Raw genomic sequence first — 16,948 nt, 5'->3', positions numbered from 1 at the left:
ATTATCTGGCATGCTATTCTGCACTGTCATCTTTACTTTTTCTAACGCTAACTTATGGTTTCTCTTACCTATACATTCCCCCACCTTTACTAGTTTAAATTCTTATTTACCTCCCTATTAATTTGTTTAGCTAGGACATTTGTCCCAGCCCGATTTAAATGCAGCCCATTTCTCTGAAAGAGCTCTCTTTTCCCCCCAATACTCATGCCAATGGCCCATAAAAAGAAACCCCTGAGTTCCGCACCACTCTTTTAGCCATGCGTTCAAGTCCTTAATTTCCACAACACGCACTTGGGAACTAAAAAAATTAAGTGGTATTTGGAGTCTCAGTGCTGAAGAAAGAATGGACAGATAGTTTTACTTCCAGTCTAGTGCACAACCAATGACCATAATTATGCACACACCGAAGTCTGCGACTCACTCAATTAATGGTAATATCAACCTACGGCAAAATTTTCAACAAATACACCTGATAGATGAATACTATTTAAATGTATCCTTTCACTATAAGCTGTCAGTTTCAAGTTTAAAAAGACATTCCAGAAATATACAATTGTTTATTTAACAATTGATTTAATAATCCTTGTATTATCTCACCTTAGTGGAAATCCAGTTCACTTAAGTCATATTATTACTATATATGACATCAGCAAAAGTAATATTTCCCGAGTAAATATACCTACCACATGGCTATTGAACTTATCAAGCAAATTTTCTAAGAACTTCTTTGAAGAAAGAAGGGAAGCTTTGTTCAGCTGTTCTTGCCTCAAGTCATAGTCATCATGCATAGGCTACAATGAAATAGAAGATTCATGTTACTCTGAGAACTAATTACACAATTAGTCCAAGAAAACCATTTGTTAATAGATTAATGAATAAGGGAATTAGAAAACCTAGTATCCAAAGCTGAATGCGCTCTGGGATTCCTTCATATTGCTCATGAAGAAGCTGAAAGCCATATCTAAACCCATTTTCACGTTTAGATAGTGCTAGTCAGGATATTTCAATTGGTAACCAACAAACCCATTAATAGCTTTATTTATTGGGTGAAAACCCCAGCTAGCCAGAACCTTCTGGCCATCTGGAAATTCCAGCCAAGTGTAATTACAATGCTAGTGCCGTCATTTATCAAAAATGCCAGGATCAGCACTATAATCATTTGAATCTTGCAAGCACAGAATAGCGAATAAGCTGTCTTCTGCTTGCGGGATTCAAACTGAGTTCAAGTCAATATCTGTGGCCACTGCTGTTAGCGAGGATGGTGAGGTGGGGGCACATGCTGGAAGAGTGAGTCAGCAGGAGTCCACACACAGACACAAGGATTTTTTTTTCATGGGGGCCAGTCCATCTAGATATGAATTCCAGATACCCGAGGGTAAGTCGGGGGGTTACTGTATTTCCATTTCGGGGTAACCATCCATTTTGTTTCTAATCATTTTCCAGATATTGAAATTAAGCTAACAGCCATTGGTTGTCAGACCTGTCACTCTTCTTAAATATGGAAAACATGTATGCTGGCTTATCCATCAAAAATGGAACAGTATTTGACACTCTCCAAATGATCACTGGAGCTTTATTCTTTTCCGTCGTCTCTAAATACCCCGAGGGAACTCTGAATTTTTTTCAGATGCTGTAGCCACTGGATTGTTACAGTCAAAGCACACATCAACATATGTCGCACTGAATATTGTTAGTTGTATTCATTCTCAAATGATTATCCTTTGGTGGTGTCCTACTCCACAAATCTACATCACTTAACTCAATCCTCATCCCAGACATTGGGTTGTCTGAAGTTTTTTTTTGTTTAGTGGTAAAACTGCTATCATTTAGTGGTTCAATTACTTCTAAGTTCCTGAATAGTGAGTGTCTGGATCACTCACAATATATGAAGTGTCAGTTAACCCACAAGGTGCAGCTTTGTCTGAGTCAATATCAGACAGGAACTCGATTGGGAATCATTTGCTTGCACGTTAATGTATGAAGTCGACATTTTGTCATGCTAGATTTTCCATAGATAATTATATGCCTCTCCAGAGTTTTGTATGATTAACTCAGAACAGTGCAGAGATTAAATGAAAATGGCATTACATTTCCTAAATGTTACTGGCTACTGGGAGGCGGGCGATGGCGAGCACTGTGTCACCAAGACGTGGATCATGGCGCAGCTCGGCGCCGGCCTGGGTGGCTCGGCGTATTACATTGTAGGATCGCATCCAATAACAGCCATTGAGGCAATTAAGGGGTTGTGAATGGCACATGGACTATGGGTAAGCAGCTCCTTGTGGTATGGGCCGGGTGGGGGGGGGGGGGGGGGGGCATCTTCGGCTGGCAAGGCTACCTATTTGAGAAAGGCCTGGGGGAAAATGGCCGAAAGTGCGGTCAGAGAGTTAGGTTTGGACATGCCTTCAAAGGGGAGGGAGCGAGTTGGAGGGACTCCAGGAATGGAACTCCAGAGAATTGGGGGCAAAACAGTGATGTTACATTGCTCTTTTCAAAGAGCCGGCACAGACTCGATGGGCCGAATGGCCTCTTTTTGTGCTGTATGATTCTAAAGAACAGGGGGAGCACCATAATGACAGCCGTGCCAGGAACTAATAACTTGGAGCTGCCTTTCCTAAAGTTGATCAAAAGGATCCTGTACAACAGTATACCCAGCAAGCGTACCAGACTGAAATTATGTTATCCATCAAACAATGGTAAACAACTACAGCAAAATTTCACTGTATTCAGGATTCTTAAAGTGGTGCGTGCTTCAAGCAGTAACAGCACGCATTGGAGGCCTGGAAGGAACAGAGTGGATTCTGTTCTCATGAAGAGCATGTGTCGCAGATTGTGGTTTTACACGAGATTGTGGAACATTGCAAGACCCGGGGGAAATCCACCTACATCGACATTCTTTGATTTCCACAAGGTCTAGTTCCTCATGAAGAAGCTGAAAGCCAAATCAAACCTTGGATTTTATCCATGATCTGTGGTCCAGCTCCAATATCCATGGAAGAATTATTATTAATATTTACAATTGATATAGCAACTTGCACATTGGGAGAATGTCTCAAAGCGCTTCACAGAATATACTGCAAAGTGGAGTGACTGTGTTTTGTGACAAACAAAAGAGATATTCACTGAGTTCCTACCAAGCCAACTTTCATTTGGCATAGCACCTTTCACATCAGGAGATTGTCTCAAAGTATTTCACATGATAAACTGTAAAGTGGAGCAACTTTGCAATTATCAAATGTCCATGAAACCATTTTGATGCTCAAAATGCTGTAATTAGGTACACCTAAAGTTTAAAACATTACTATAATCAACACTGAATGAAATCAAGTACAGTGATCTTGTACTTACACACATAAGGGCACAGAGCATGTCAATAGCAGAATGATTAACACCATCATGGTTTCTTTTTAAAGCCTTGACTGTCTTCACACCCAATCGTTCCCGAAATCTGCACAAAATAGTTTACATCTTTAAAGTGCATCCACCAGAATAACAAAATCAGTTAAGCTTAAACAATTAAGCTTAAAATGTTAATGGTCGTTTTCCAATTTCTACAATTTGAAGTAAATATTTTCATATCACCATATTTCAGATTATTCCACTTAGCAGTCAGTCACAAAATTGGAGAAAAGAATTTGCAGCTTTTTTTTTAAATCTCTGCCATTTTGATGCACGAAATGGTGTTTTACTAGAGAATGCATATCAAGATCAATGAGACATTCATTGATTGAAAGATTTTCTTTAGTCTGAATCCTTACAGCATTAAAGAATAGTCTTTGGCAGAATAATAGATAGTCAATTATCCACTGGGAGTGGATATTTATTAATTTGACATTAAAAGAAATTTACAAATTTTCTATTAATTTCTAAGTGATCAAATGCATTATAGCTGGAATATGTACTTGCTGAGTCCATTAATAATAATGATTATTGCTATTGTTAATTGATAATGATTATTATAACAATTATTATTGTTATAATTATTATTATAATACTTATTATAATAATCATTATTAATGTACATGCACATCCAACAAAATAACATCCATGATAATTTAACAGCAGAAAGCTTGTAGGATGCTTTCTACTGTTAAATTATCAGGGATAAAGCATCCAGATGGAAGCAAAAAGATTAAAGGCAGTCAAATCCTGAAAACAAATCCATGTAATCAGTCCTTTACTTTTAGCTTGGTTCACCTTGAGGTTTAAGGGAACATGGAATCAACACTTCCTACGATATCATCTGACCACAAGGCAGTGTGAAGAATGAAACTTGACAAAACTGCCTCCTCAGTCTCCACTGCTTTCCCTTATCAGGAGAAAACTGATCTTGTGAAAACTTTTACTTATATTCTCTCTGAGGCTTTTAAACTAAATCCAATGAAACAGAAATAAATGAGGAACGAGTGCTAGAACTTCCAGGCTTGGCTAATTTACAACACTTACAAGACAGGTTACCATCCGATTTAGACATTAGATTGCTTACTTAGGTAGCTGTGTAAATGCTTGAAAGCCTGCCTTTGAAGCAACAAGTCGTCTTATAGCCTGAAACTGGCTCTCTAGTTCTGTGTTATTAGATGTTTGATCTCCTTCTTGAGATAGTAATGCTATGACAGCATTATTAATCAGTTTTTCTTTGTTCTCAGAAAACAGGCCCTGCAGAAAATAAATAACATGTTCAGAACTAGAAGAAAAAAAACTTGTAGAAAGTGAAGATTTGTAAGGCTTTTAAGAAAACAATACTCACATCTTGAGTCACTGCATGCAGAACTCCACTATATGAGACATTAGCATTAAACCTGAATACAGCATCTGCAAAGTTGCCATCTGAAACACAAGTTGAAATGAAACTTATTACAATGAGGTTTTCATCCAGACGTAGATTATCAGCTGCCAAAGTGTACTTTCTTCCTTGTTGACTTTGTGCACATTTTAATTCTACTTTTCAAGAAGCTACAGACCCATTTTTTAAAGGCAATGGGCAAGCTGACACAATGCTAGGTTTTCAAAATCCTTATGATGAAGTGATGAAGAGTCTGTCCACCAAATTAAAAAAGAATGCTTTTAATAGTGTATTACTATGTAAAACTGCATCTTTCAATTGTAAAGTCTAAAGTTATATTCAAAATCAAAACTACCAGTATATTAGTCCACTTAATTTTGTTCAAATCTGAATAGTCAATTAAGCAAAACATCTGATGTGTTAATGCAGTAAATAGTACACTTAAAATTTCTCCCACAAAATACATAGTCAATGCATTTCACAGTATATGCTGTGAAGTGCTTTGAGACATTTTGATTACATAAGGCGCTTTATCAAAAGCAAGGATTATTATTATTAATGAATATAATTCAAACATTTTCAAAAAAATAATTATGCACATGAATTCAAACACTTACTTGGTGGGGCATTTAGAAACCGAAGATGTAAACTTTCTACTTCCTCATCTACTGGCATACTCATTAACCCCCATCTCTGCCCCTTGTGAGTTGGTGTCATCTTCACACATACATCTCGGTTACCAGAGGCTCTCACTCCATCCAGCAGGCTAGCCAGTAGAGAATCTCTGAATATGAAAATGTGTTCAGATTATTCAAAAATGCATCTAATTTGCTTAAATCAGTCTCAGCACAAGTTACTTCAGATAAAATCAGATTGTGTTCAATCACAACCCTAATTAAGAGTATGAAATAAGTTTACAAAAAATTAGAAAACATTCCCTAGTTATTTCCCCACATTAGATTACTTGGTTTAATTCATGGTATGTACAAATTAGTAATCATGGGCACCAGTCAATCAATTTCATATGCCCATATCTTTAAAATAATCAAATCATCTCTACATAAATACAAGGCATAAAATATACGACCTAAATATTTATACTGTGCACAGGTTATGAACCCTAAAATCCAGTACTTTAAAAATCAATAGCTGAAGCTGCAAAGGCTTTCAACAAAAGTCTGGTAATTCAATTACAACTTTGTAAAAGAGAAATTACTGCAGACTAAATAGATGAAAATATCCTCAGTGGACTGAAAGGGACATATGAAAAATAAACCTGGTTTATTTAATAATGGATACAGGTTCAGAACAGCTCTCATCTCCACATTCATGGCTCTGTCCTACGCTGGTTTCACTCATCTGTCCGCGCATCTCTACTTGGTATCAAATGGTTTCTCCCCTCGTCCTCCCATACTATCACATGCAGCTTTCCACAAGGCTCTATCCTTGGTCCTCTCGTCTTCACCATCTAAATGTTCCCACTCATTATTGATTGTCGTGGGAGTTCACTTCCACATGTACATGGTTGACACTCATTGCTCTCTCGTCCTGTACCTTTGTTTCCAAGACCACTGCTAATCTGACTGAATACTTATCAGATAAAGTCTTGGATGAGCTTTGGTCACTTTTCTCCTGCCTACCGACCTCAGCTCCTACTCCCAGCTCAGGTGCTCAGTCAGATGGATTGAGCCTTTTGAGAAGTCGTGAAAGGCATGATATAAACGTGCAATATATTGTTTGGTGCATGTCTGCACATCTGATTGAGTACTGGATCAACACCAAAAATACTCAATTTCCAGCATCGTCGCTCTCCTAGACAAGCATAAAAATGCATCAAAACAAGCTTAAACTTGTCAGCTGATTTTTCATACAGCTGTTGATACCATAGATGAGATGTGATGGATAATCGTATTTGATACTCAAACTATGTGGAAAAAAAAGACAAAATAAATACAGCACAGCAAAAAAAAAAAAAAAAAACTTTGAAACTGAAATTCAGGCAATCAGAAGCCACACTGCTGCACTCCAACTGGCAAGAAAATCAGGAACCAGTTAAGATTTGCATTTTTAACAATATTTATAATCTGAATGTGAACCCAAATCTTGATGAGAAATGGACGACGTGAGGGAAGATTAAGCAAGCAGAACTAATACAGCACAAGTTTAGTTCATTAGTTGTGCAGTTATTACAATATTACTGATAGGTCATTTTATTGCAATGGAACTCTCAACATGCAAACTGGAGAGTCAAAATTAGCCCAGGAAGACTAGAATCCCCGTTTTCATAAATTAAGGATCAAAATAGTCTTACAAGAGATTTAATCACATTACTGGATGACATGGTCTCCATTCTTGTCATAATATTAGATTGGTTTCTCTATGCATTAAGTTTCCATCTATTTTTTTCCCTTTGTTAGTTTAGCATACTTGAAATCAGTTACCTTTCGGTGGATGCGTATTTGTGAATCTGCCCTTTAATATACTCTACGGTAAATTGCTGAGGGTTTTCAGAATCTCGTACCAGAGCAAATATCTGCAAGAAAAAGATTACTGAAGTAGAGGTACAGTATTGTAAGAAAAATAGTCCCTTCTTGACTATTTTTGACCCATTTACTAGCAAAGAATCTTAAAAGGGAACTATACAAGTTCCTGTTAACTAAAATAATTCACATCAAAAGGAATCTTGTGGCAAAAATAGATGAGTAAGTTAGATGAACTGATAGTCTACTCCTGCTTGAAATACGTTTCATTTCAGTATGTTTAAAATGACATAATAACAAAATACAAGCTGTACCGAAAACTTAACAATTACCCTTCACTTGTTCCTCAATTTTGCAGAAGTGTAGAAAATACTTAGAAGATCAGAAAGCAAATAAAACAAGAAAAGGCTATTTGAGCCAACTAATTCAATGTATCCTACACCTTAACACATACTTCATCCGCACCAAACCTCCTTTTGGGTATGAAATCGTTTTGCACGTATGCTACTTTTAAACAAACATTTCTGAATATTAATCCACTTCTATTCAATCCTGGCCTACTTCCCTCAGGATGTCACACAGACCCACTAACACAGCACCCAACATATCCTGTGAAGTTTTTGTACACCTCATGCTGTGCTTCTCAAATGTATGGTAGTTCCCAATTAGTTATTTCATTTTTTTTAGCTAATCCTTCAAACAATCATAACAATATTGTTTTTGAAATATGGCAAATGCAAACACATTAATAAAATCAATTTGTCCAAAGGAATACATTTGGAATCAAACTCTGAACCTTCTGGCCCTACATCTAAGTGAGCTATTAAGGATTTGCCCACTTCTTTGCCAAGTGTACAGCACGATTCCTGTACCTTAAAATTAAGAAAACACAGCAAACTCTTAAGAAGCTAAACTTCTTAAAAAAAAATCATACAAACCTCTCCCAAAGGTTTAAGCGTGACAATATTGTAAGTGGCTGGATCTCTCTCCACTAAACAGGTTTCTGTAAGTGCTAATACTCTCTTTACTGGATCCTGAAAAGGAAAAAAATAATTAAATTGTGACCTGCTCAATTAGAAATTGTGGGCATGCTTCATAACAGACACAACCACCTTCTATGCTGTTACACACAATACAAAACAATTATAAAAACATCAATGCAGTTATTGGTCAAATAATTGCACTGCTTTCTAAATCTAATATCTCTAGATTACATTTTTTTAAAAATCTTAAATATAGTAATCCAAAAATAAATTCTTACCAGATGTCTAGGTGTAATTTTTTGTACAATGAATTCTGCTAGTGATGTAATTGATTCATCATTGCTGTACTTTCCAAAACGATAATTCTGATACAAATCAAACACGAGTGGCTCTTTCCTGATACGCAGGGAGATACCTATGAAGTTGCCTGCATGGTCTATTGCACTTTTGATGATTTCGTCCCTTTGTTCAGATGCAAAAAGATGCTGAAATTTTGAGGGGCAGTTTACAGTAAGCATACAGACTGATAATAAATTACACAAATACAGTCAATTCACTTTACAGTGTGTTCTGTGAAGCGCTTTGGGACGTCCTCCCGATGTGAAAAGCGGTATATCAAATGCAAGGATTGTTATTATTATTATTATTAGCTGCAAATGTAACCATCAATTTTGCAATACAGACAATTTGACATTACAAATTAGTCTAACACATTAAATATTGAAACTAGGCTTTTAGCAGACAAAGTAAAGCTATTGTGAAAAAGGTTACTTACCAGTCGACTAAATCCTCCATGAATTATACAAAACCCTCCCTGATAATCTGAAACCTCTGCAAATCCTTCAATATTTTTGTAGTCATAGGAGCAGAGGATTTTATTAGTTGAAGGATCAATTTGATCAATGCCTCCAGGTGTAACTTCAAGGGCCACAGACTTCTGGTTTCACTCCAGTGATGCTTGTAACAGTTATATCGCTAAAAAAAGTGAAACAGATAGTATTCATAATGCTGATCATAGTTCTATCAGATCCTTAAAAATTTTACATCTCACCAATATTTTCTCTTCCTAAAGGTCCAGGCAGACATATCAGTCTGGATTGCTGAAATCCCAATCACCTGTAAAAATGTTTATACCTGGATTGCAAAGCTATTACACCTGCAATTTTAATACATCCAAAAGGTTCGTGTTTGTACAAAGTCTTGCAATTTGTTTTACACAAGATGTGGAAACAGGATTTAAATTGTTCAAGTGTAGTCAAGTGACTAGTGTGAAAGTTAATCTGTGGGAGACGTTTTTGCATTGAAGAAAAAGGGATGTCAGTACTGGTTTCAACAATATAATCCTTGTATTTGATATAGTGCTTTTCACATCTTCTAGATGTCTCAAAGCGCTTCACAGAATATACTGTAAAGTGACTGTATAGTTGTGGGTGAAACGCGGCAGCTAATTGCGCACAGCAGTGTCCCACAAACAGTCATGGTTTAACGTGACCAATTTATAATTGTTTTTTTCTTGAGGGATTATTATCAGGTGCGTGGAGTAAGGAAACTTACCCAAGGTTTGCCCTGCTGAGAATCGAACTCAGGTCTCTCGCTTGCAAGTGCTCTAACCACTGAGATACAGGATCCCACTAATTTTGCTACCATGGAATCTGGGGTCAACTCACCCTACATATAGTATACCTTCTACACTACAGCATTGTAACCAAGTCTCTGCTGCATTTACATTACAAATCAATTGAGGCATAGAAAGGCTGTGTGTGGTATCAACAACAACAAAATTAAATACCAGGATGGAAGAAATGGGCAGAATTTTTCTTATATGAAACACTACGAAAAGTTGTTGAATGCAACTGCCTCTCAAACCAACATGTATGCATTTTAGATTAGATTATCTGACCACACAATGCACTCTAGCTTCATCCAAAATAATACCATTGTATATGTGAAGTTACTTACATTTTAAAGGAAGCCAAAGCACCTACACATTACTGAAGTGACTGAATCTGCCGTCAGAAGCGTAATGCAATGAATTATCTTCAATCTCAAACTAAGAAGTTTTCATTTCACATACCATTCCATCATGTGGGTCTTGTACGAGACTAGCAACAGAGTAATGAATTGTAAACCATATCTTCTATGTGGACTAAGATTCATTAAAACATGAAATGCAACGAACCAGACTTCCACACGACAAAAAACAAAAACAATTGCTATTCATCTGCAACGGTCAAATATAACTTCCATTGAAGCCTTTCAAACTCAGGAAGTTTAGGCAGATTGTAAGGTTATGTTCTCAATCACAAACAGGAAAGATCCAGTGAGCTAGAAACTAAAATACAAGATAAACTCCAACGAAAAATAGAGTCTAAGTATGGTGAAGGGGTACCTAATGTCAACTGTACTTTTCAGTGATAAGCCATAGCTCAAATCTATAAACAAAGAAACGGTTGCAAAACTTGACAAGTCAGCCGGTTAAGGGTTTGGAATCTGAGGAAATCTTTAGCAACTCACCCTTCCAGTGATTTTACCCTCTGAAAATTCTGTCCTGAATCTCTAAAAAAGGAAATAAGATACTCTAGTCAAGAAATTTTAAAACATTTAACAGCAAAAGTTAAATCTGCATCAAAGATGGCACATTAGTGTTTAGTATATGCCATCACTGTAATTGCTATATACAACCCATAAAATAAAGGCTTATTGAGAAGTCCTATTTTCTTAAAAGTTGGTGTTCTTCTATCAGCTTAAGTCAAGACTGCAACTATACAAAACTATGTTACAGTTTACAAATTTACAATCTTCACCATGTCCCTCTTGAAATCAACTGTCTACACAGCTGATGTGGGAAGTTTGTTCAAATGCAAGCAGGTTCTAGTTTAACATGCAAAATAATTTACAAATTAAAACATTCCATAATCTATTACTTCAATGTAGATTGCCCATGAGAGTAATCCGCTATTTACTTTAGACATCAAAAAACTATATGGGGTAGGAAGGGGGAGTTATAATGCTGACATGCAAAGATAGTAAGAAATTCAGGGTGTTTGCAGACACCATGCATTTTTCCACTTGCTGACAGTACCGGAAGGCTTATTTTTCCAATGATTACTTGGGGGCAATCTACCCGAATTTGGGTTTATATTCCCCAGAATCAGTGAGGTTAAAGGGTCATCTGATTGCAGCATTTAAAATGAGGAGAGCAGACAAATATGACCACACAATGTATTCTAGTTTCATCCAAACAGTGCGATTGTGCACGTGCAGATGCATTTGAAGTTACACTCTTAAATTTCAAAGGAAACCAGAGAACCTAATTGTAAAAGTAAATGTGATCTTCACTGGCATTACTGATAGACAGATCCAATTCAAGGGGGGCATACGCTTACAGCTAGTTAAAAGTGAAATGAAGAAACATTTCTTTACAGAGAAGATTGTGATAATGTACTGCTCCAGAAGGCCTCACGTGCAGAATATACTAGAAAACTTCAAATTCTGTATTAGTCAAACTCAATAGTACCAATAAATATTGCAGAATTAGTCATAGCATCTCAAGATTTGAGAGAGGTAATTCACCAGAATTTGTACTCCCAAACTATCTCACTCAAACAGAATTTAATTAACTATGAAGGTTCAGATTTGAATAGCCTCACAAGTATATTTAAGAAAAACATTTATACACTTAGCAAGAAGTCTGCCCCCAACTATAGTGTTTGATGCCAGTTAAAGGAACAAATTAAAAAGCCTTGAAAACCATTACTTCCAAAAGTGTAAACACTTCTAACCAAAACAAAGTACAGGGAACATTGGACTTGTACATAATATGATTTGCATGAACTTCAAGCGGCCTAACAGATAACAGAACTTTTCATCCCACCAATCTGACCTTGACTCAGACACAAAGCAATAGTTTTTTAATCCTCTAGCACATGTACACACAGCAGTTAATTTACATGCTGAACTGAGGCAGTTAAGTAGCAGAACACCTGAAACAGAGAAAAGGTCCAGCTCATCATTTGATCAAACTAGCTGGACAATTACATGCACAAGATAAATAATGCTAAGTCAAATCCATTTGATTTGGTTTACAACCAGTAAGTTACTACACATTGAAGTGATTTCCCACACTTTGATAAATACTGTATTAGATAAAAAGTTGAAATCTTACCAGTGCCTCTGTCAGCAACTCTGTTCTATGCTCTGTAGAAAATTTTAGGGTTTCAGACTTCTTTCCACTTCCTTTACGAAAACTTAAATTGAATTCAGTGCCTTGTCCTTTCCCAACTGGCCCGATGCTACATATCTCACCATAAGGCCACTATAAGAAAGAGGTTTACTTCAATTACAAAATGTTCTGTGGCTTTTTTATGGAATGTTAAGTCGTTCTTAAAGACAAGAGCTTGTGCAACATGTGGTTTTGTAAACAGAATAAACATTCAAATCCTCCTGAACTTCAGTACAACTTATTGCAATTGCTATTTCCTTTCAGTTAAAAGCACAACTAAATTAAGGGAACGAAAAGTGGAAACAATTTGCAAACATCTGGAATATGTTAAATCTAAGCTTATTTATGCAGAAATATCATTTCTACTGAAACCAGCATTTTATGATTAAATAGGATACAATGATGTATTGCCACTTGGACAAGCCAGTGAAGAGTGTTTGTGCCCATGAACAACAAACTAGTGGAGGAGTCTACCTTCAAGGGAGAAGGAAAGAGAAACTCAGGACCGAAAAATTTATAGAAGCTCAACAACTCAACTGGCCCATCAAGTCAGTCTTCCTGGAGACATTTTCTTAATGCAATGAATATTAGTTCTTAGGCAATGCAACAATTTGTTTCAAAGTTTTATTGTATTTATCAAAATATTAAGACAACAATGTTGTTTATTACCTGGTTGGTAACTTCTAGGGTACTCGGATTGTATGTGGTTACAGCATGTGAACCAATCGAGAAGACACGTTTGTACCTAAGGCAAAAGCAAACATTAATCTCAATACATGGATGTGAAAAACAAGAAGCTTCAAGTTAAATAATTTTTCAAACCAAGTCAGTGATTAGGTGAACAAGCCAGATGAATGCTTTAACTTAGTATGTCCTCTGGAATAAAGGATGCCTTTCTTGAAAGCAGCACTGGAACACGTGGGATTCGGCATCATCAATTTTTATCCCAATTTTAAAAATTACTTAATCTCTATACTTATCTACACATGTAGGGAAATGTATCAGTACACAGATTCACCTCATCACAATTTGAGCTGCTGAGGAGCATGCAACAAGGCAATTGAATTGAATTTTTGGCTGTGAGGCTCCAGGTTCATTCAGATCACACAGTAGCCAGGAACAAATTGACCATAATTGATTTCTTGCTGTTTGCAATCTGCTTGCCTAATTTTGTTTTCCTGACACCAGATGGGAATGCACCCACTGTCCAGCCAATTCAACAGGCATTGGAGGCGAGCTCATAATGCTATCTGTGATGATACTGATCAAACATATTCCAGTGTACTTGGTTCCCTTCTCTCAATTAACATAGGTCAAAGTCCTTACAGTCCTTACAATCTACTCTTTGCATCCCAATTCCTCTACTCTGGTTATGATAAATGAAAATAAACCGAGATTTGTTCCAAACTTCACCTATATGTAGTCGAAGTCACAATCTTAAAATGAGGCCTGTAAGGAATTTGGACTGACACAAGAATTAATTTATTCTCAGAGTGAAGATTTTGAAATCCACTGTTCCAGAAAGTAGATTTGGACAGCAACCAGCTCTTGTGGTAGGGCTGCCTGACCACGAGTTGATCTACATATAGAAATTATATTTCATTAGCTGGAAAGTTGCAAATCTGGGGTCAATGCATATTAATTCTGAACTTGAAGATCTGATTTTTTTGAGCAGAACACATGTCAGAAGAGACATTTTACAAAATCTATCGTTTCCAATAGAAACAAATTTACTTTGACAGACAAGATTCATTCATCCACAGGAAAACTGCAGAATCAGTCACTTTAAGCAACACAAAGAATAAAATCAAGATTTGTTTTTAACCTTACATTTTATTAATAAGTGGCCTTAAATCAAGTTTTAGTTATTTTACTAACACATAGTTTGCACAATTCCATCAACTTAAATCATTTCAATACTGAAAGTTTACAATCCTCAAATATCAGCTGATTCAGCTCAATGTTTTCTTCCAACCATAATGTCAATCAATTCGCACAGGAAGTTTGCCACACAGCTGTTGAAGAGCTGCTCAAGACTGCTTGCGAAAGCACATTTCAATTCTGCTTATGTACTCCGCTGCTTGTCTGAATTTCCCAAACGATCAGAAACCAAGAATTTCATAATATTACTGCTCCAAATGGCACAATGAAAATTAGTCTACATACAATTTCTGACACCCTCCCACCCAAGCAATCTCCCTTTTAAACAGCTCTGGAAAGCATCTAAGAAAACAAACCACCTCAGAAAACAAGATATGAGAAATGAAGATAAGTTTGAGGATTCAAAATAGTTGTAAATAATGTTTTGTTTGCACCGACAACTGTGCTAGTCTCCCTCTCGTGGTCCAACAGAACTAATTTCACAAGGATTTTTTTTTTTTTTTGAAAGCACACATGTTTTTAAAGAATATATACAAACTGCACACAAAAAGATCAAGTGCTGCCCAAGGTGCTATTTATGGATCAATATACTCTTTTACACAAAAAATCAAAAAGGTGTCACAATCTGTCACTCCTTGAGAACCATACAGTCAAAACAATACCAATCATCTTAAATTCCCTCTCACCTTCCAAAATGAACAATAACTGGAAAAAAATGAAATGCAAGCAAGAATTTGAAAAGATGAGATTTTAAAGCAGAAAAAACTTCAATTAGTTTGAAAAAGGTAGAATAAATGGAAAATACCATTCAGCTCAGAGATGAAACCATCTAGATATGGCAGTCTCATTCAAGAGAACCCAAAATATTCATAAATGCCTAACTCATCATGTTTGCAATACGGTACTGTAATCAAGCATTTTTATTGTATGAAAGTACATAATACAATCTCCACACTATAACTCATTAGGTTCTATAATTAGCATTGTTTATATAGTACTTTGAACAAGGAAGCAGACTTACGTCACAATCTGTAAAGGATTACCCCACCCAAGTGAAATGTTGCAGTATCCATTTGACTTATGAAATAACATGGAAAATGAACCTAACAGAGGCACAATAATGATTCACATTACAGAGATTGAACTGCTGGGTAGTTGCTGGGACCTCCTCCCGACATGAAAGGCGCTCTATAAATGAAGCTTGTTGTTGTTGTTACATTCATTTTTACAACTTCCGCAGAAATCAGCATTCATAAAAGAAAGTCATCAATGGAAAAGCAAAAACACTTGTGTTTATATGGTGCCCTTCAGGATAAACTTCTGAGCTTCACAGGTCTGGGGCTAGAGGCATAGCAGAGAAAAGGTGACCGTAGTGTTTTTTTAAGGCAAGAGTTAAAGTCGGATAAAGGGCATGGGCAAGACTGAGGGGTAGAGGAAGGGAGTTCCAGAGGTTAAGGGCATAGCAGCTGAAGGGTGTTCACCCACCAAACTGTAGCTAGAATGGTAATGAGCTAACACTCCAGGCAGCATGGGATCAATTTGGTGAAGATCTAACTTTGCCAGATTTTTTGATTGCCTGAGGATGGATGCATCACCCAAAGCCAATTGCACCTTGCTTCAATGTAGTTTGAGACTCGGCAGAATAGCACTGAATCTTTTCTTGAAAGCTAGTATTTTGGGAATGTAAGAGATAAATGGTACATGTGTCACCACTATACGTGGTCAATTATTCTTATTGTGGCTATGAGCAATATTGTTGGGACAATTGTAGTGACTACTATGTTTTAAGAGATGCCATGCAGTTGTTCACTAAAAAAAAACAGTCTATGTTTTAATGTATTTAGCATTGACTGGCAGGTTATATAAGTCAGTATGTGCATTCTATTTTATAAATGAGAAAATAAACAAAGTGTTTTGAGGATAAAAATTGCAAACTCCAACTGAAGTAATTTCCTGTCACACAAACACACAATTGAATCATGTTTTCATCTTAGGTACATGCTGAGTCTTTCATCACTTAAACCTAAACTTAAACTAAAATAAAGTATGAAAGCATTAAGGCGTCATCCTGCCATTTAGCAAGCATTTTTCACTTCCCATTCTTATCACAATGAAAGTTTCAAATGAGTAGAGCTATATTCAGGAAGGAAATAATCCTAGAACTTGCCCTGCATATTTTTCAGGACCAATTTAAATTCTGAGTGGACAATTCCATTCAGCAATTCAGTCTTCCTTTTGCTCTCCTAGGACATGGATAGCACCTTTGCAATATTTGTCTCATTTAACCCTGGCAACTCTGAGACCAACAGAGGATTTTTGCAGAGTGCTTGAAAAATCAAGAGGCCATTTTTACAAAAAAAGTAAATAATAACCACAGCTACACAAAATTTTGCTTCATGATTTACACCAAACCGCTATCAAGATCTAATAAAGGAGGAATACTTACTTTCCTCTCCATGAGTGTTTTGTTGTATAAAAACAGGCTAAGTCCTTGTTTTCCTTAATAATATTCATTTTGATGCGAGACCTGGAGGGAGAGAGAGAAATAACATCATAATCCTGCAGAGATATTGTAAAGTTAATGCAACATGATCTCTAT

At 36.5% G+C, this 16,948-nt stretch overlaps 1 protein-coding gene across 1 annotated transcript in view; it reads right to left on the bottom strand.

Moving 5' to 3' along the window:
* Positions 1–16,948, bottom strand: part of LOC103183385 (dnaJ homolog subfamily C member 13) — an 82,780-nt gene that overhangs the window by 58,710 nt on the left and 7,122 nt on the right. The window contains 14 exon segments of the mRNA XM_007900835.2: positions 684–791; positions 3,349–3,448; positions 4,487–4,656; positions 4,748–4,827; positions 5,401–5,567; positions 7,225–7,316; positions 8,202–8,297; positions 8,525–8,731; positions 9,022–9,179; positions 9,182–9,221; positions 10,761–10,802; positions 12,412–12,561; positions 13,138–13,213; positions 16,796–16,876. Of these exon segments, the coding sequence (XP_007899026.2) occupies positions 684–791; positions 3,349–3,448; positions 4,487–4,656; positions 4,748–4,827; positions 5,401–5,567; positions 7,225–7,316; positions 8,202–8,297; positions 8,525–8,731; positions 9,022–9,179; positions 9,182–9,221; positions 10,761–10,802; positions 12,412–12,561; positions 13,138–13,213; positions 16,796–16,876 (1,567 nt within the window).

This window comes from Callorhinchus milii, unplaced genomic scaffold, assembly GCF_018977255.1.
Source record: "Callorhinchus milii isolate IMCB2004 unplaced genomic scaffold, IMCB_Cmil_1.0 Scaffold2, whole genome shotgun sequence".
Classification (NCBI taxonomy): Eukaryota; Metazoa; Chordata; class Chondrichthyes; order Chimaeriformes; family Callorhinchidae; genus Callorhinchus; species Callorhinchus milii.
The sequence above is the reverse complement of the archived record's forward strand: the minus strand, read 5'-3'. Positions and strand labels throughout refer to the sequence as shown.